The sequence below is a fragment of the Peromyscus maniculatus genome, chromosome X (genome assembly GCF_049852395.1).
Source record: "Peromyscus maniculatus bairdii isolate BWxNUB_F1_BW_parent chromosome X, HU_Pman_BW_mat_3.1, whole genome shotgun sequence".
Lineage (NCBI taxonomy): Eukaryota > Metazoa > Chordata > Mammalia > Rodentia > Cricetidae > Peromyscus > Peromyscus maniculatus.
The window spans coordinates 100113766-100135426 of NC_134875.1; the positions used below are offsets into that span (position 1 = coordinate 100113766).

Consider the following 21661-nt stretch of genomic DNA (forward strand, 5'->3'; position numbering starts at 1 on the left):
TTTCTGTTTATCTTATTATTATACTTTATTTTATTATTATTTCTAAGAACTGTTTTTTGTTTGTTTGTTTGTTTGTTTGTTTTATTTCATGGCTGAGGACCGAACCCAGGGCCTTGCGCTTGCTGGGTAAGTGCTCTACCACTGAGCTAAATCCCCAACCCCTCTTTTTTCTAATGAAAGATAGAAAAGTAATGGATCTGGATTGTAAGGGAGTGGAGAGTAACTGGGAGAAGTAGAGGGAGGGGAAACTGTATTCAGTATTATATATGATAAAATAATCTGTTTTCAATAAAAGGAAAAATATCAAAAGGTGGTCTTGCAGAGGATCCTAGTTCCCTTCCCAGCACCTATGTCAAGTTGCTGGTAACCACTTCTACCTCAGACTCTAAGGTATCCTCTTATAGATTTGTGAAATCTGCAGGCACCAGCACTCACATGCACATTCACATCCAATTTTGAATTTAAGAAAAAAACATTTAATTGCAATGATAACATTAAAAAAAAAGTATTTTCAATGACAAAATTATTGTGTTACTGTGGCAATGAGGACTCTAGCTTATTGATAGGACTAGGGACATCATAAAATTATGTTTTATTTTTTCTTCCCTTTGTTTCTGAAGTTTGGCCATTTGATGACCTACAAAATGTCCATTATCATATACTAATTCCTTGACATTGACGTTGCAGTCTCTAAAACAGTGATCCAATATATTTCTGGACATTGAAAATGACTTATTATCAGGCACTCTGTTACAGCAGTATAGAATAATAAACTAGGAGAGTTGTTTACTTCTTTTTCTTGTATGAAATTATAATTTTGTTTAATTTCCAAAAATGTCACCATACAGCCTCTTTTTAATGAAATTTATTATATGTAATTGCATTGATTGAATTGACCTGAGCACTTCTGTAGGGATAAGCCTATTTATGAAAGTAAATCTATACATTTCTACAAATTGAATGAATTTTCTCAACAGAGCAAATGTGTTAAATGAATGTCCATAAGCCTCTGTGGTACCATGATCATGGTATTTTACAGTTTGTATTGTTTAAAGGTACAGTTGTTTCTTTAATCCATTATTAGGCAGGAAATATAAGCAATTTGTATATACAAGGCAGGCATATATTGTAAAAAGTAGAAATCTTGGGAGAAAATGAATAAAAATTCATTATTTAAACTTTAAATAAAATGAGATTTTTCTAATAAATCTGTTAACAATGATTTATAATACAATGTAAGTTTGTACTATTAGCTCTAAAGCCCAGATTTGTAGAACTATGCTGGCACATTAAATTTATTCATTTTCAGAGCCTGCAGACATTTTAATGTCTGAGCATCAATAAGAACAAATTACCTAAAAAACTTTTAATATGGTACAATAAATTAAGCCTGGAATGTAATGGAGAAGTGGGTGCAACAGGACAAAATTATGAATCTCATATAATCATCCAAAAACACTTAAAGTGTAGAAACAACATTGGTACTCTGGGGTATATGGCCACAGTGGAACCTAATTGTTTCTCTCCTGTCAAATAGAAATTGTACATCAAACTCAAGGGGTTAGAAACTGTTCATTGCATACAAATTCTGCAGTCTCTTCAAGGGGAACTTAACATTCTTTATGAAAGAAAAGAGGGCAGAAAAAAATTACCTTAGGATGTTGTATATCCTCTTAGTGTTCTTCATTTAAAAGCAGCAGAAATTGCCTATGCCTGTACTCATAGTGAAAAATAAAAGAGGTTGCAAAGAATATAAAATAATAAGATTTCAAACAGGCAGGGCACTAGCTGGCAATCACAGCAGGCAAACCTTTTTGACTCATCAGGAATCCCAATTAGAATAGATGAAACCCAATTTTACTCCTCACCTTGAATTTCCAAGCCTCATGAAAGAATATGACTGGCTGAGTGAAGGACTTATGCTCAGGGCCACTGAGACAATGAAAGAAGTTTTGGGAGAATAACTGGAAGAAGTTGTTATAATAATCACTTGATTTTGTTTCCCACTAAGATTTTTGGGACCCAAAAGACTTGCAGTAAGACCAGTCAAGGGAAGAGCTGCTCCATGCTTGCACTTAAAACTCTCCAGCCCATTTTACCTTATTTACATGTCTCCCAATCCTTTGCTAAGCAGCATTTTATTGTATATTTTAAAGTAACTATATTTTAATCTTTAAAAAGTTTTGAATGTTCTGACACAAAACACAAATGTTTGAGATAGTATCTTTGCTAGTACATTGATGTGGTTACTATCTTATGTGTACAATGATGAAACCTAATTAAAATGTACAATAATTATGTTATCATATAAATTAAAACTTAGAAAGTCATCTCCTTCTGTCAATACTATAAATTCCAAGTTGAGTTAAATAAGAAGCCTATTTGAATTCCTACATTTTTGTTATTGTGGGTTTCAATTTGATTTATGAACATGGACCAAACCCATTTAGATTAAACAACACAGAATGTTTAATTAGAACATAACTGGGGAAGTTGATCTTTTACTTTAACATTTTACTTCTTTGTTCTCTAAAGTATGAGTTAACAAACTTTTCTGCAAAAAGGTACATATTGAATGTCTTGGGGTATGTAGGCCATATGACCTTGAGGGCAACTAGCTAGTCTGTCATTCCCTTGTAGCCTTAAAGTAGCTGTAGACCATATGTCGATAATGAAATGTTGTGAAATCTCATTGAAATTTGATTCACAAAAACAGGTTGCTGGGAGGATTTGGCTCAATAGCTTGCTCCTTTTATTACTCTGGTATTCATATGACCAATATTAAGTTGATAATTTATAATAGCACTAGAAAAACCATACATTGTGTTAAAATTAATTTCACTGCAAGTACCCTGAGTGATGTCTCAGGTGATATATTTACTCATAAAATTAACTAGCTCAATATACTTCATGAAATCCTGGATTCCCAGATTGCATATGAATCTGTTATTTAAATTTCTCTGAAATGTTCTTTTAAAACTATTTTGAGTAAAATGAAATACTGAACCAAGGATATAGAATTAAAACGGTAAGAACTATGAATTCATAAAATAAAATCAGTCACTGACAAATAGTGATTATGAGACCACAAAATCTAAATAGAAAAATGTCACCAGAAATGTGTTTGCATCAAATATGCCTAGTATTTTTCATTCTCATATCCTTGACTATTAGCTCTATTAATTTTTAGCAGGGAGCATTAATATGAGCTGCCATTACAATTCTGCCAATTACAGCCTTTCAAGGTTAAATAGGGATTTTAAATTTTGTTTACTATTGTATTTGCTAACAGTCCATGTTTCTGGCTCCTACAAATAATTTAGTTATATAGTAGGAAGATTTACCATTATTACAACTAGATATTTGCTATTCAACTTGATGAAGAGGCTCAACTGTGAATAGACTTCCTGTACTATAATTTGTCAGCTTTATCATTTTTCAAAATTTACACCTAGATTAGAACGTTTTCTTTCTCTGTGTGTATTTTGTTCAAAGATTGTGCTATCCTCAGACTGTTCTACACATTACTTATCTTACTGGTTCTCAAAAAAATAAAAAAAAAAAGTTTTCCCAAGTGAGATTGGGAATTTCCGAGGTGTGATACTGGAATATCAAGAAAGACTAAGCCGTGAGACCAGACACTGCCTGGAGCCCACTGCTGACACCTTCTGTAGGGCCAGGACCCAGGGGTTAGATTGTCTAGAGACCTAGGAGAGAAACAAACATGACTGAGAAAACATAGTCAGTGAAATGATTCCTAATGATATTCTTCTGTACTCATAAAATCATTGCCTAGCCCAACTGCCATCAGACAGGCTTCACCCAGTAACAGATGGAAACAGATGGAGTGACCCACAGCCAAACATTAGACAGACCTTGGGGAATCCTGTGGGAGAAGGGGGAGGAAGGATTGTGAGGGCCAGAGTGGCCAAGTATACCACAAGAATACCAAAGGATCAACTAGCCTGGTCTCAGGTTCTCACAGAGAATGAACCACGAACCAGAGAGCTTACGTGGGACTGCATTTGAGACCCTTTCCTTCTACTGGGTTTCTCTGTGAAGATTTAATAGGAGAGGAGGTGCCTAGTCTTACTGCAACTTCATATGTAATAGCTGGCTGATATCCATAGAAGGCCTTAACTCTTTTGAAAAGAGGAGTGGATGGGGATGGAGAAGAGGAGAAGTTGAAGGTAGGGACTAGGAGGAGAGGAGGGAGGGAGGAGAAAATGTGATTGAGCTTGTAAAAATTAATTAATTAATAAAAAAGAACTGTGAGAAATAACTAGTTGGAAAACAAAAACAAAAATGTTTTCCCTTGAGTAGATCAAGAACTTCTTGGAGTGTCTACACACTGCACTGCACTTAACCTTAGCATCAATATGCTGAAATACTGAGGCTGTGAGTCCTTTAAAGGAAAGCAGCTTCTTAGTGAATCTCTGTGTTCCTAGTAGCAAGCAGTGTCTGCCTTGTTCAGGGTAGACTCATTTAAATTTTTTCTTCAATTTAGGCATTCACAGTATGTTTCAGGGCTAGCAAAAGAGCTGGGTAGTTAAAATAATTTGCCTACCAGCCTGAAGACTTGAGTTAGATCTCTAGGACCCATGTGTGTCGTGGGATATTTGTTTACACTGTGTAAACATGTGTCTATGTTTTTGTCTCACCTGCTTTAGGTGCCTTCTGATTGGTTTAATGAAGAGCTGAATGGCCAATAGCTAGGTCAGAGAGAATAGGCAGGCCTTCCAGTGACAGGAATTTGGGAAGAATCTGAGGCTGAGAGATTAAGCCGATAAGATGTGGAGGGAGTTGGACATACAGTATGGAGGAGAGGTAACAAGCAGCATGGCAGAATGTAGATTAATAAAAATGGGATAATTAAGTTATAAGAGCTAGTTGTGAACAAGCCTAAGCTAAGGCCAGCATTCCTGATTATTAAGAAGTTTCTGTGTCATTTTGGAACGAGATGTCCAAACAAAGACTGACTAGGAAGGAGAGAGCCATTTCCTGTAAGCTGTCCTGTGTATTCCCCATGCATATTGTGGCATGAGACTTCCCCTGTACCCTCTGATAAATAAATGGAGAAAAAATCTAAAACATGATTCAATGAAAGAGATAATGGGACCATCAAATTGTTCAATTGTTCTACTATATGACAATTTCATGGGTATGGAAGTGGTTAGAGCACTTTAGTATGAGATGTTTGGGTTTTGGATATGAAGTAGGGTAAGAATGACAGAGAAATCAAAGAATTGTTTGCCTAAAGGAAATAGTGCAATGAATGTATAATTCCCTAATGCATTTTCACATTCAAAGAATATTATGTATTGGAGGTTTAAATAAGCTATTTTATGTACTGAGGTATATTTGTGAGGAAGAAAAATCAGGTTTCCATTCTAATGGGAAAGTATACATAGCATGCATGTAAACATATCTCATACTACTGTGAAGTAATACTGTTATTAAGAATATAAAGAGGCTAATTTAGAAGAAAAGCAATCTTGTGTGTCTATTTCTTCATGTCTGGTTTTGCATATGAGTGATTATTTTCTCTTTTAAAGACATAGCTTTAGCAAAATGTAGGTTTGATAGTCATATTACAATAGGAATGTGCACAAAAGAAATGCACAGAGGCAAACAGAGGTGAGTTTGGGACATGGAGGCTGGGGATGGCTATTTGTTAGTGTTCATAAAAGAAAGGAAAATTAATAGTACGTTGAAAAGAAACATTAGAAGGGACAGCAGTGTGTAAGAAGGTACATAAGAAGAAACTACTGGAATATCTTCTTTGTAAAGCATTGTTACTTTGTGGAAATTATGTACATGGAAATTAATTTGTTTTTATTAACTATTAATTTTTCTTTCTCTTTGCGTCTATGTTGATGTGAGCAGCTTACAGTTTTATCAATTTGAGATGTGTAATTACTTTGCTCCACATTTTCTCTTAGCCTTGATAATTTCCTAAGCTAAGAAACAGAATCCCTTAGGAACAGCTGGGTTTTGCTGCATTTTAAGTAGCTTTTGACTGCTGTGGTTATCATGGTTAGTTACAGTGGTTGTTCTCCCTTCTCTATAATAAGGTGTAACGATTTGTCATCCTAAAGATGTTGTGCTGAATATAATGTTAAAAACAAGCCACTGACATTATCCAATTATTTTAATACACTTATTTATGAGAGACCTATGATATACAGCCCATCTCTGAATTTCTGCACTGTGCCAAATCCCCCATAAATCTGTTATTTACTACTTCTGGAAAGATGCATTTGAGCCAAGAAGTTGTAGAAGACTTTCTAAGCAGCAATAAAACCCTAACACTATTTACATAAGAATGAGGGTTTGTACTGAGTCTTATTGTCACTTGTTATGCTGGTATTCTCTTGCCATGCCTGGGAGGCCTGCTCTTTTCTGGAAGGGAATGGAGGAGTGGATCTGTGGGAAAGGGAAGGTGGAGAGGGCCTGGGAGGAGTGGAAGGAGAGGAAACTTAAGTCCCAAAGTATTTTTTGAGAGAACCACAATATTAAGGCACTAAACTCCCATGCCACTCCTAGCTAATAATACTGAAGCACTCATTTTGTAATGTATCCCCTTCTTTATACATTGCTGTAAACCTAAAGCAAGTGACTAGAGACAAATACCCCTAGCAGTAAATTTTCTTGCTGATTTCCTTGTGTTAGTATACATCCTCTAGCTACAGAAAACAGGATAGATTTTGTGACTACAAAATTAAAGCTTATGAAATTTTATTACTGCTGGGGAAAAATAAAGGGCAAGCAATGGTATGAATTATTCTTAACACTGGGGTCCCAACAAAGGGCAACAGATGGCAGGAATATTTACTCAAGTGATTTTTCCATCAAAGTTTCTATCAGCAGCAAGGCTGTTAAGAAGCCGTCAAATTCACCAGCCAGCTGGTAAAATCAGTACTGTAAAAACTGACTATATACAAAGCATACTTGTATCCAATTTAGTCTTTTACACCATATGCCTTTAAAAAGGATATAGTGTTTGAATCAATCTGTATTAATAGAATGCTAGTTAATGCATATAGAGTTCTTTAAGAGAGTATATGTCTAATTAAATATTAAAGCCCATTCTAGATAGAAATCACATCCTCTGCAGCAGATATCATCACTGACCTATACAATTCATTCACCACCTACCAGGTCTGCACAAGCCAGTGGCTTTTCAATAGCAGCGTCTCCTACAAGAGGGCTTTCTGGGCTGCAAGTGGAGAAGGTAGAATAAGACTAAGAACTCTAAGGCATCTCCATTAAGAAGAAAGCATTTTCATGGACCCACTTGTCTCAAACTTTTGGGCAGGATTCACTTCAATTCCTTTGTGCTCTTTGAATCTAAGGTCGTCAAAAGTGGGTGCTTTACAAAATGCTCTCTTCAATCACTGATAGGCAATGTAAGGTGAAATGAAGAGCAGCTCAGCTGGTCCTTAACACTGATGTAGTCTTCTCTCTGCCTTTTCCCTCCAAGTCCAAGACACTGGCATGCCTGCAAGTTCACCCGTACGTTGTTTTCTATTAGACACTGCAGAGTAGAATCCTATTCCATATCTACTTTTCATAGTTAATGGTAGGATAATAGACATAGTGAAATTACTATATTTAATCAACTTGCTATAATTCTTGTCCTAATTACAATGATTAGAATGTATTATTTAAGAATGTAGAAATTTTTAATTCAATTTATTTAATGGCAACATACATAAATATACTGCATGACAATATAATTGAAATTATTAAGTAACAAAACAAATAGCATTGCAGAATATAACTGAAAACTAATCAACATTGAAAGACTACATTTCACTTTGAAAAGTGTTATCAACTCATAGAAACATAACACATTGCTATTCCATCTTCTGTCCCTTTAATTTTTGTATATGTTGATTTAAACTCCAAAATTTATGTAAATAATCCCATTGTTTATTACTTCTTAAGGTTGAATTCAAATGGATTTTTCATAAGATTCAAGGACTCACACATATTCATGGCAATATTCTCTAGGAATTGTTAATTTTTAATATAGTTCACTAAGCAGCATTATCCCATAAAAGCAAACAGGCTGCTTTTCCATTAAAAGGAACAATATTCAGCTCTTGCAAATATTTAACCTAATGGTGATTTTTTTTATTGTTTCTACTGTCAACTGGAAGAATTCAATAACATTCAACAGCTTATGTTTTAAAAGTTACTTCTTTCAAGTCTAGCTGAAAGCAGGTTTAGATCTTAATATTAGGGGATTTTATGATTTCCACATCCCTGTTTTTAACCGAGATAATTGATGACATACCAATGCATACTGTCACCATGTGAATTAATATTTTTTTCATAACTTTACTTCATGGTATTCAACTTTTATTCTGAAGACTCTCACTAGCATGTCTTCTTGTTGCTTACAAACTGAGAAGACAGAAGTATCAGTCATCTCAGGATGGTAAGTTCATATGAATGGGAATTTTCCTCAATTCTTCCTCAAAGTGTATACTTTGAGAAGTTCCCATACTTCATGGAAATAATGTTTAGTAGGATTTCCAGTTAGCTTATACTGTGGTTAAGATGTTTGATATGAATAATTCAGTATTCATTGATACTAATTCAATTTTAACATTTATAAATATGAACTAATCCATCATTTTATTGTTATTTCCTTGTTTAATAAAGTGTGAGCATAGCCAGAGATACAGCTGAGACATTTAATGCAATATTCTGTGTGTTGAAGAGATACCATCAGATGTATCTTAATAAAACTTCTTTAATAAAATCTTTCTCAGAATGTAAACTTATTCAGACATATTAATGTATATGTAAACATCCATGTGTAGGCAGATTTCATGAAGAAAAAGCAGGCTAAATTTTATAGGACTTGTGATATCATTAAAATCTCTGTATCTAGTAGAACATTTCCCTGTGTGTGTGTGTGTGTGTGTGTGTGTGTGTGTGTATAATTTATTTGTAGATTAAGAAATAGATGAAATAAAATACTTTTGCATTTTCTCTAACTGAATAGGAAATACGTTTATAAATATTCATCAATTATAATTAATACATTACACTGTCAGTAAGTGGGAACTTTTCTATATTCTACCGATCTATAATATTATGATAGACTTGTATGACTGTGTTAGTAATAATACCTTGAAAAATATTAAAAGTTTCATATTTCTGTTTCATGGCAATTTTTAATGAAAGGGAGAAGATCTTGTATCAAATTTAAACATAAAAATAATGTGTATGAAAGAATGGCTTTAAAGATATTGAACACAGGATAAAGGATTATGATGACAAAGTGAATGGAAACAATCCCATGACTGAGTACTAAATTTCTCCACCTTCCTATCTAGGCAGCTCTCTAAACTATAAGAAAAGATGTGGAAATGTTCAAGACACCAAATATTTTGATTTCAGGAGAAGAAATAAAAAGTCCAATGGGGCAAACATCAATATTACAAGGCAGAATGCTAGAAAGGAGAATGAAACAGTGAGGAAGAACGTGGAAGATCTTCAGAAAGTGCTTTCCTGTGGGTCCTAAACAGCTTCTATATGTGAGAGAACTACCAAAGACTAGGGAAAGAAGCTAAATTTGGGTTGTGATAGCCCACCTGCCACTGTGGAAGAAGAATTAATATTTCAAGGTACATTGGAGTAAACAGAAGGATTTTGCCTTAGTAGTGGAACAAATTAGCTGGATAATTGCATACAATAATGTATCAAAAAATCTATAAATTTGAAAGCTGTTTTAAACTAGATTAACTGGGTCTCACAAGATAGCTTAAAATTTATTTGAATGACAAGTTATTTAGCATTTAGCAATTTATTTTCAAACACCCAACAAAAATTAAACGTTACCAGATACTAAAAAGTACATTAAAATAGCACTTATAGTAAGGATAAAATACAATAACTAAATGTAACAAAAATATACACAGTTGGTTGAGTTAAGAAAGGAAACTGAATTTATATCTGTATTTTATATCATTAAGACATTATAGGAAAAATTGAGTAGACACAAGGTAGATATATAATCACCCAAATTTCACATTAAGAAATGTCAATAACAATATAGGTCATTAAAATATACACAAAAGGGATTAATCAAAGATTAGACATTATAAAATGTCATTAAACGCCACAAAAGAAATTATTGAAAAACTAATTATGGACAGGGGAAATAATCAGAAAATGAACAGAATATTAATGACTAGTATGGCCACTTTAATTGAGATAATATATAAGCCTTTGGTGGTTCCTTACTTAAAAATAAAGGCTGAAACATTTGAAATTTTGATGAAAATTGTGATCCCATTGATATGAAATGATCAGTAGAACAAATAAGACAAACAGCCTCAGCACATAAGTTAATTGCTTGACCAAAAATATGAGCCTTAGTAAGCCTTTTTCATGTTAACTCATTCTCATTATGAACTCATTAAAGAACTAAACATTTAAAAAATATCAAATCCAAATTTTGGACAGGGAGTCTATCAATTACGGTAGAGGGTGCATTGAGCTTGAACAAGGCCCGAGATTTATTCCAATATTACCCAACCTCTGGGAAGTATAATGGAGGAATTTTTTACTTCTATATTGCATGATTTTCATCATAATTAATTCAAATTAACTTCATAATAAATAATTATATGTATTGTGTAATAATATACGTATACATATTATATATCCCTTGACAGATACCTTTGGAAACTCAAGAAATTTGCATAGCTCTTCAAAAACATTATATGACTGTATTATATATATGCCTTTCAAGTAGACATTGCATTGTGCTTCCTTAGCTCAACATTTACGTTGGTGCCATTCAGAATGTATCTTCTATAGGATAGCAGATCATAAACTAATAAATTTACTCTAATTTATGCTAACACTGACATAAGAGCAAATTTTATTGTACATATATAACTATAGAAGTGCTGTGGGATGTTCTGTATGTCCTGTGGGAGCCCTTCTTGGGTTCTTTGTGGCGTTACCCAGCAGGTCCGCATAGAGGATGATTAGGACCTTAGGCCTGAGTGCAGGTGTCTGAGATGGTCTGCACTTGGCTGTGCTGGGGGATGGTCTGTATGTCAAGTTGTTCTGATTGATCAATAAATAAAGCCTGATCGGCTGTGGCTAGGCAGGAAGGATAGGCGGGACTAACAGAGAGGAGAAATAAAAGGACAGGAAGGCAGAAGGACTGACTGCCAGCCGCCGCCATGACCAGCAGCATGTGAAGATGCCGGTAAGCCACCAGTCACGTAGCAAGGTATAGATTTATGGAAATGGACTAATTTAAGCTATAAGCACAGTTAGCAAGAAGCCTGCCACGGCCATACAGTTTGAAAGCAATATAAGTCTCTGTGTTTACTTGGTTGGGTCTAAGCGGCTGTGGGACTGGCGGGTGACAGAGATTTGTCCTGACTGTGGGCAAGGCAGGAAAACTCTAGCAACATAGAAGACTCTAAAAGTATTGCTTTTTTGTTTTTTTTAACCTCACTTATAATTTACACAGGTGTTTGAATGCTCATTATCCGAACATAAGAAATTTGGTAGCCAAACACTTGAGAACTGTAAACTCTAATGTCATATTGAATTTAAAATTTTAAAATGTTTAAATTGTTCAATGAACTACTGTTGTGGATAGAATATTTGTTTAACTATGCAACGATGTGCTGCATCTACTTGTGTGGCAGAATAATTGTTTAACTATGTAAAGATGTGTTGCTGTTTTACCTTGCCTGCCCAAGGCACATGAATGTTCTACTAAAACACTGAATGGACAATAGCTAGGCAGAGGAGGAATATGTGAGGCTGGTAGGCAGAGAGAAAAGAGATGCCATCCATCCATCCAGAGACCAGCCAGCAGGGGCTAGCCAGCCAAACATGGAGAAAGCAGGGAAGCAGGATGGATAGTACCTACATGAGGTAAACGAGTCTTGGGGCAGCACATAGACTAATAAAAACAGGTTAACTTAAGTTAAAAGCACTAGAGAAACAATTCTCAGTTAAGGCCGAGCATTCATAATTAATAATAATTCTCTGTGTCATGATTAGGGGATTGCAGTCCAAGAAAGTCTGCTACAAACTACCCTTTTCTTTGTCTCTGTCTGTCTTAAGTAGTATTTTGGACATTAAAAGTTGGCCACAATTCAACCCACTTGATTGAAAACTGTAACATTAACAATGAGCAACAAAGAAAATTTAGACTTGATATAATAAGCCATATTTCTTAGACTTAATCTTTATATTTTATCAACTTAACTATATACTCCAATCTAACTTATTTTTATCATCACATTAAAAGACGCAACACTTTGGAATTAAATGATTCCCTGGTTATAATCCATATGTTGCATTTCCATTAAAATAAACCAGAAAAAGTCAATAAATACTAACAATTAACTCAACATTGTTTTGGCCTCTGGTCTGTCTCATAAGGCATTTTGTCAATAGGATATATAGAAATATAGCTACATCCCCATAAATTGTCTTGAGGGAAATGCACTTGTAATTTTATCATGATGGATATTTGCAGCAACTACATTACTACTAAGTATACCACAGCTTCTCCTTCTGGACATGTTCCAACATAAGGCAAACACACACACACACACACACACACACACACACACACGGGGGGGGGAGGGAGAGAGAGAGAGAGAGAGAGAGAGAGAGAGAGAGAGAGAGAGAGAGAGAGAGAGGGAGAGAGAGAACAAACCACACTACACTCTGCTGTAAGATGCTTTGCTACAACACAGATACAGGTGTATTTCACAGTTCATCAGATGAACCAGTAGTGCCTAGGCAGATGCTCTCGTCCTTTCACAAACATTCAGAGCACAATTTTTGGCATACTTGCTATTTTGATTTTTATAGCATGTTCAGGGAACATCACAAAAGTCAGGAGTTATGTATTCCATTCATTCTTCCACGTGAACTTACAGTAGTTAAATATTCAAAATATTGCTGCAAAAAGAAAGACAACATGGAAAAGGAAATCTCAAAAGTCTTACCTTAAGATACCATTTGTATTTCGCATGTTCCCAATTTTCAGGATTTTGTGTCTTTCTGAAAAACTGTTCAACTTCATTCAGCCATTGATTAAATACCTTCATATCATAATGAAAGTGTCTCCATTTTTCAACTGATCGATCAAATCGCCTAGAATTGGAAAACAGGGATGAAACAAAGTAAGTGAGTTTTAGGAAACATTTTATGGATATCACACATACTTTTGTTTATGCTGACAAATGCATTATTTTTGTAGTGTCTTGAATTTATAGATTTCAGTTTCAATGATCAGACATAATAACTAATGTAAAATAAGAACTAGAAATTAAAACAAAAACTTAATTTCCCTTTAAAATTAATCATATACATTGATGAAAACCAATATTAGGCAATTGTTTAGGAGTATTAGCATCTGCCTTATTGTAATTTTAACAACAGAATTCTAGGACTTTGAAAACATTTCAAAATGGTAAAAATTGTTTGGGAACCAGACATCCAATTTTTAAATACATTTGGATGAAAGCTATCTCATCAGGTTGATGAGTTTCAACATTCCTCCTGTTTCAAAACTCTAACTAAGATTACTAAGCACCCAGCTGCCTGCAGAAGCCCCTTTTGGCACCCTACCACAATTCCACAGGGATTCTGCCAAACCTTAGGCAGAGTATTGACCCAGCTTTGCTCCTTTCTAAAGAATGTTTCAGCCCTCCCTCCCTTCTAGTCTATCCCAATTCCATTACATCAGCCACAAATAACAAGAAACACCTTCTACCATAGAGGCTCAGGGGCCACACAGAGCTAGGGCTTAGGTGGGCAATTACCACTATCCTTCCTATTCTCATTATGATACTCACTGTCTCACCTTCAACCCTTTAGCAGTCTGCTTACAGGTACGTTTCCTCCCACATCAAGTCACTCCACTGGAGACTCCAACTCTTTGTACAAAGCCAAGTCCTCCTAGCCCTTTCACTCCTGTCTCCCTAGACAGGTTTTCTACCTTAGTGAAACGTACTTTCAGGAGCCCCTCCTTCCACTTCACTTCCAATTCCCAGGGGACTGCAAATCTTGCTAAAGACAGGATCCCCTTAGCTCTTTCTCACAGCGCTTCTAATCCTTTTTAAAATTAGCAAACCTCTATTCCTCTATGCCACTCATTGACTTGCAGAAGCACTCTCAAATTGGCAACCCACAGCCGTCTACTTTCCTAAAATCCAGAGTGGGCAATGAAACCCAGGTATGGAATAGTCAACAACAACAAAACCAGATATCAACACCCAGAATCACCTCAATTATCACAAACGCAGATGACTAGACACTAGTGCGCTCGCGCGCACGTGCACACACACACACACACACACACACACACAAACAGCTGAGACAACATGCTTCCTCTATAATCCATTAACCCTACAACAGTAGGTTCTGAGAATCTCAATATAGCTGAAGCACAAGGTAAAATTTTCAAAATAGGAAGTATGAATATGTTCAAATACCTTGAAAACACTGTAAATAAATACCTTAAGGGAGACTGTGAAAACACAATGGAATGAAATAATGAAAAAATACATGAAAAATCAGAAAAGCACAATTTTCTGCTTTAAATATTACATCAAATATTTGAAGTAAAATTATTGTCTGCATTACTCTAGGGATATCTATAACATCTCATTTTGTAATGCTGGAGAACTGTAATATGGTGGTTTATGCAAAGGCTCCCTTTTCTAGCTTCATTAAACATTAGTTGAGCATCTACATTGTAAAAAAAAATCACAATCAGATAAGCAATTTAAACAGAGCCTCTATCCCCTAGTGAAGTAGAAGCAGTTACTAAAAGTGCCAAGAAGAAAAAAAAAGTTCAGAACCAGATAGTTTTAGCACAGAATTCGAACAGACTTTCAGAGAAGAGTTAACACTGATGCTCCTCAAATTATTTCACAAAATAGGGTCAGAAGGAACATTGTCCAATATATTTAATGAGGCCACAGTTTCATTGATAGGAAAAACCTCACAAAGAATCAAAAAACAAAGAGAATTAGAGAAAAAAATTTCCTTATAAACATCGATAAAAAAGTACCCAATAAAATATTTGCAAACTGAATCCAAGAACACATCTAAAATTCATCCGCCATAATCTAATAGAATTCATCCCAGAGGTGCAGGGATGGTTCAACATATGCAAATCAGTAAATGTAATCCACCATGTAAATAAACAGACAGGCACTTCCACTAAAATCAGGAACAAAACTAAAGTTTTGTTATCTTCATGCCTGTTCAATATAGTACCTGAAGTCTTATGTAGATCAATAAGAAACCTGAAGGATATCAAAGGGAGCATAAATGAGAAGGGAAGAAGTCATCTATCTTTATCTGTAGATGATATGATAGTATGCATAAGTGACTCTAAAACTTCCACATGGAAACTCCTACACCTGATAAACACTTCCAGCAAAGTAGCTGAATACAAAATTAACTCAAAAAAAAAACCAGTTGTGCTCCTATATATAATTTTTTTTGAAAAAGGATACAGAAAGACTTGAGGGAAACAACACCTTTCACAACAGCCTTAAACAATATAAAGCATCTTGGGGTCACTCTAACCAAGCAGGTGAAAAATCTGTGATAAAATCTCTAAGTCATTGAAGAAATAAATTGAATAAGATATCATAAAATGGAAATATCTCCTATGCTCATGGATCATATACTAAAACTGCCCATTCTATCATAGCAATCAACAAATTCAATACAATCACTGTCAATATTTCAACACAACCCTTCACAGAAATTGAAAGGACGACTTTCAGTTTCATATGGAAACACAAAAAACCTGAGGATTGTTAAAATAATCCTGAACAGTAAAAGAACTTCTAGAGGTATCACCATCCCTGACTTCAAGTTGTACTACAGAGCTGTAAAGACAGCATGATATTGCCATACAAAGCACATACATTGATCAATGGAATTCAATTAGAGATTCAAACATAAGTGCACACAGTGATGGACACATGATTTTTATTTTTTAGAAAGAAGACAGAAATTCACATTAGAGAAAAGAAAGCATCTTCTCCAAAGGGTGCTGTCCAAACTAGATGGTTGCATGTAGATGAATGAAAGATCCATATCTATGCACATTGATCTATATTTGTCATCTTGCATAAAACTCAACTCCCAGTGGATCAAGGATCTCAAAAAAAGGTCCAAGAACTTGCATCTGATAGAAGAGGCAGTGGGGAATAATAATTTGGAACTCACTGACACAAGAAAAGCATTTCTAAACAGCATACTAATAACACAGGTAGGAAGGCCAAGAAAATTCGACCTCATGAATCTGAAGAGCTTCCGTATGGCAAAGGACACCACAATTTTAGCAGAGCAGCAGGCTACAGAACAGAAGATCTTTACCAATTACACATCTAATAGAGGGTTACTTTTTAAAATATTTTTTAAAAAACTAAAAAATACCTGAATCTAAGTAAACAAATTAATCAATTTTAAAGATGGGATCCAGAACTGAACAGTTTTATCAGAAGGTGAAACACAAATGGTTTGTAAACAATTAAAATGTTCAACATTCTTAGTTAGCAAGGACATGCAAAATTGAACTACATTATACTATCAGGGAAATGCAAATTACAACTATCCTACACAATTCAGAGTAACCAAGATTAAGAAAACAAGTGTCAACTCATACTGTTGAGGATATGAGGAAAGGGGAACCCTTTTTTTGCTGGTGAGAGTACAAATTCTATAGCCACTATGGATATCAGTGTGGTAGTTCTTCAGGAACCTGGGGATAGATCTACTTCAAGATTCAGCTATACCACTGTTGGACATATACAAAAAGGATCCTACAGCCTACAACAAAGATAATTTTTCCTTCATGTTCGTTACTTCTCTATTCATCATAGCCAGGCACTTATAACCCAGATGTCTGCAATTGATGAGTGGATAATTTACACAATGGAATATTATTCATATATAAAACAACAACAAGAAATTTACAGGTAAATAGATGGAGCTGGAAAAAGTCATTCTGAGTGAGGTAGCCCAGACACAAAACAAAGAGAAATACTACACGTGTTTGCTTATATGAGGATGTTAGATTATTAGCATTTGATAGGCATGCCAAAATCTGTACAACTATAGAGGTTAGATCAAGTAAGGAACTAAGTGGGAGGGGAGGAACTCCCAAAGAAGCAGAGATAGAACATGCAGTCATAAAAGACAGAAGAATAGTGGAGTGGAAGGATTATATGCCTTGCATTATGACAGAATTTACATTTAACAAATCATAATCTTCTTGTAAAAAAATTTGAAACAATGGTTTGTTAGTGTGATAAATGTAGTGAATGGTAGCACATACAGATTTTCTCTAACTGGTTCGTTTAAAGTAAGATCTGTCTTTAATAATTAATAATATTCTGGAGTTACAGAAATAAATTTCATTCTTCAGCAACAAAATGATGATGGGAATGTTTTGCATGTTTACAAATAATTTAGCATTCAAATACGATCAGTAGTATCTCATATACAACAGGTGGTCTGATAATACATTTTAAGAGTTTACTTCCTTTAAAAAATTGGATATCACATGTCTTATGGGAATCTGTGTTTCTAGAAATCAAGAGCTACTGTTGAATAAGAATCTTAAATATTGAAGTATAGTTGGCACTCTTCCCTGATGGCAAGACTGAAGTCAATTTTTAATTAAAACTTACTTTTCGTGTGTGTGTGTGTGTGTGTGTGTGTGTGTGTGTGTGTGTGTGTGTTTCTATGTCTATGTCTATGTGAATGTACGACATGTATTTCTGTGTTGTGGAATATTAACTGTCCAAAGATGTGTTACATTTGTTTATACTGCATTTGTTTAACGATGTAAGAATGTGTGTTTAAATTATGTAAAGATATGTTGCATTTGTTTCACATTGCCTGTCTAATAAAGGCAGAAAGAATAAACAGGAGGAGAAATCTAGAAAAGAGAAACGAGAGAGGATAGGAGAGAATGAGGGAGTCACCTGGAGCAAGAAGCCAGGCAGCTGCTGCCAGCCAGGCGGGAGAAGCAGTCAAAGTAAGATATACAGAAAGAAAGTAAAAAAGGTAAAAAAGCCCTGAGGCAAAAAAGCAGATAAAGAGAAACTGGTTAGTTTAAGTTAAAAGAGCTAGCCAGAAATGAGCCTAAGTGAGGCCGAGATTTTAAAACTAACAATAAGTCTCCATGTCATGATTTGGGAGCTGGTTAGTGACCCCCAAAAAAGAAAGAGCCTAGTACACATCTGGGTACCCACGGAAGCAAGAATAGGGTGATGGGATCCCCTGGAGCCTGGAACTAGAGCTACGGGCAGCTTTGAGCAATCATATCTGGGCGCTGAGAATTGAACTCGGGTTCTCCAGAGAATCAGTCAGTATTCTTAATAATGGAACCATTTCTCTAGCTCCTAGGTTGATTTCACTTTTCGATATCTATTTTTCAATGTGGTTTAGTTTTCATTTCTTTATTTCATTAGTCAGAACAATAAATTAACTGTCATAATCTGGGAAGCATATAGTAGTGTACCAGAGCACAGTTAACAGTTGGTCACAATTGATCATCCAATTTTGTAGCAATCAGCATTCTTCTTGGTTTGCTTCTATTACCACTCAATCATCTGAATTATTTTCTTAACACTGTTACCTACTAGGAGGTATCTGTTTGTTAACTATTCATGTTGTAATAAGTAGGCTACCACAGGGGTTTCCAATCACGGATTCACCCTATTGCTCATCATACTGGCACTATTATTCTCCACCAGATTCTACAGTATCTCTTCCCAGCCTCATTCCTAAGTCCTTTTCATAGACTATCTTTCTATAATCAATCAAGAGAAGAAAACCTGGAAGGACCATATACTTGATCTCTGTAAATACAGCTTCTAATAATGGAGAAATTATGAAGAATAGGGGGAACGAGATGAGTGTCTTGTGTATTTATAGCCTCTTCTTATTAATAGTAAGACTGGGTGGGCTTTGGTGGCACATGGCACACGTCTTTATTTTCTTTTTAATGTTATCTACAACTCTTCCAAACCACAGCTTTGCAATTTTAACAGTTTTATGTGAACAAGTAAAAATCAATTAGATAAATACATAGTTTTCCGTATAGTAGGCAAACTCTAAAACTTTGAAACTATGAAGCTAATTTAATTTTATTGTTAAAATTGCTGTCCAAATGAATGATTCTATCCAAAGAAAATATTAAAGAATAAAAACATGTGTTTCATACATAATGACATTTAATGTGAGTAATAATACTTTAAACTCTATTTCAAACATCACATAAAGTTGTAATATTATTTCTTAGCATTTAATATGCATTAGTAGCAACCTAAATTTATTCTTGAATTTATCATATGAAATTATTGTTTTTTCATGTCTACTTTAAAAATCTCTACCACCAAAGATCGTGTGTGTATGTGTGTGTGTGTGTATCAAGTTTTACTGCTTTTACAATATTAAGTGTATAAAATTAGACTCCAGTCTATTACTGTGTTAAATTTCTCTCACTCCATTAACTAAATAGTCTAGGAATGAGCGAAATGGATGCAGCAAGTTGACACATATAAGGAAACATTAAAAAAAAAAACAACATTCTGAGAAATGAATGTTTTACTTTCTATGTTATATCTAAGGGTGAAAAAGTTCCAATCCCTTTCTCTAGGTGTAAGAGGCAATGTGGGCCAAACTAAATAAACAAAAATGTCAGTATAAACATAAGAATAATAAATCAAGTGATTTTAAAATTTTGCAAATATTAAAATTCTCATTCACTATGCAAGCAGTATTTAAAATTACAGTGCTGTTTCATTTATGTGCAGCATAACTTATTTCCTGCTGTTCTAAATCAAGTTAGTCAGATTATTTTCAAGCATAAATTACATTTAGGGAGTAATTTAGGTACTTTGGGACATACTTTAACACTTTCAAGCCATTAAGGTAGTGCTCAATTCCAAGAAATAAATTTAAATAAATAACACCTGAGTAGCCTTCTGACATATCTATTGTGGCTTTTACTTAGGCTTGCAAATTCAGCACTAGGATGCTCATCAATTCTTCCTACATATTTTGTCTTTGATTAGGGGAATAGGAAAGATCTTGGCTAAAATCTCATGTTTGAAAGTCTAGGTAACCTATAAATAAAGGTAAATTGGTTAGCAGCCCAGAATACTAGTATCTTGCTATGATATGGATTTGAGTAATTCCATGTGTTAGAGGCGTGGTTCTTTGTGTGACATAGAGGGGGTGGGAGATTTAAGAGGTGGAATGTAATGGAAAGTAATAAGGAGGTTCTATTTCTTATAGCAATTAAGGAAGTTCTAAAAGGTTTTTGATAAAATCCCTATCAGCCTCACCTAACAGATCTCTCTGGCTTGTTACCACTGGCAATGTCATTACCTCCTTCACATGTGTTGCTGTCATGATGTGACAGATGTTAGTATCTTACTAGGATAGTCTTAGTGATGCCATAATGTACTCAAATCACATGATTTATTCCACATGTTCCCTTATAAGCTGATGCATACACGCCCCTCACATTCCCAAGGAATCAAGTCATTTAATAATACCTAACTGTATTAATAGTTATGAAGGTTTCTCTACAAGACATGACACACTTAAGAGAGTTCCTATGATACCAATTGTCAGTTATCAACCCTAGACACAGTCCTTGCCTTTCTATAATAAACTAACAAGTCCATCTAACTTACATACTGATCCTAATATTTTACACAAGTAAAATTTGTCTCCTTTGGAGACTAATAGAAAGAATGGAAGTGGACCCAGCCATGTGCCTGTTAAGGCAAGCCAAGCAAAGGGAAGACTGTGAGGATGGAATCTTGATTAATCTTGAGCAATCAAGTGGTCTCTCTGAAAACTGATTATACAACTATTCCTTACTTCTCAAGGTTAATTAGGAGAGAGAAATTAATGCATGCAAACTTCCTACATAGCATCTGGTAACCAATGCTGCACTTTTAACTTTCAATCATTGTGGTTGGTACGGTGTGTATTTCATTTTAATTTTAACATGCATGCCACTCTATATTAAGATTTACAAACTATTCATATGTTTATTGGCTATTTGGATTTCTGTATTTTTGTTGTGATGAGAAGTGTTAGAGTTGCATTGAAGGGTAAAATACATTATTGATTTTTAGTGATTATTTTAAGAACAGCATCCAGGCCAAATACAGAATATTACAAACAAACAGCCCTCAGAGGGATCTTCTTGTTACTTCCCAGTTTTCAAGAACTTTTCCCATTTTTCTGTTGCTTTTTTTATTCCTCCCTCAGTGGATTAATAAGAATTATCCATAATTATGGATGTTCATGCTTCATATAATATATGTGCATTTCAAATATCATAGTTCCATTTGTGACATTAATTTTTAGTCTCCTAATGGTGTACTTTGATATACATAAATTATTAATATGCAGTGTAGTTTAGTACATTGCTTTTATATAGGATTATTTGATGCTAAAGTTGCAATAATATTTATTTACCAAATAATCATGAATATACTATTGTTTGTTTTTGCAAAATGTGTATTAATTTTTCATTTTTCATTTAGGTCTATAAGATGTTAAGATTTCATTTTTGTATATGATATAATACAAATAC

General features: G+C 34.6%; 1 protein-coding gene across 11 annotated transcripts in view; it reads right to left on the reverse strand.

Moving 5' to 3' along the window:
- Positions 1–21661, reverse strand: part of Dmd (dystrophin) — a 2251111-nt gene that overhangs the window by 1094760 nt on the left and 1134690 nt on the right. For all 11 annotated transcript variants that reach the window (XM_076562037.1, XM_076562042.1, XM_076562041.1 and 8 more), the window contains one exon: positions 13014–13161. In XM_076562037.1, coding sequence (XP_076418152.1) covers positions 13014–13161 — 148 coding nt within the window. The remainder of the gene's footprint in view (positions 1–13013; positions 13162–21661) is intronic.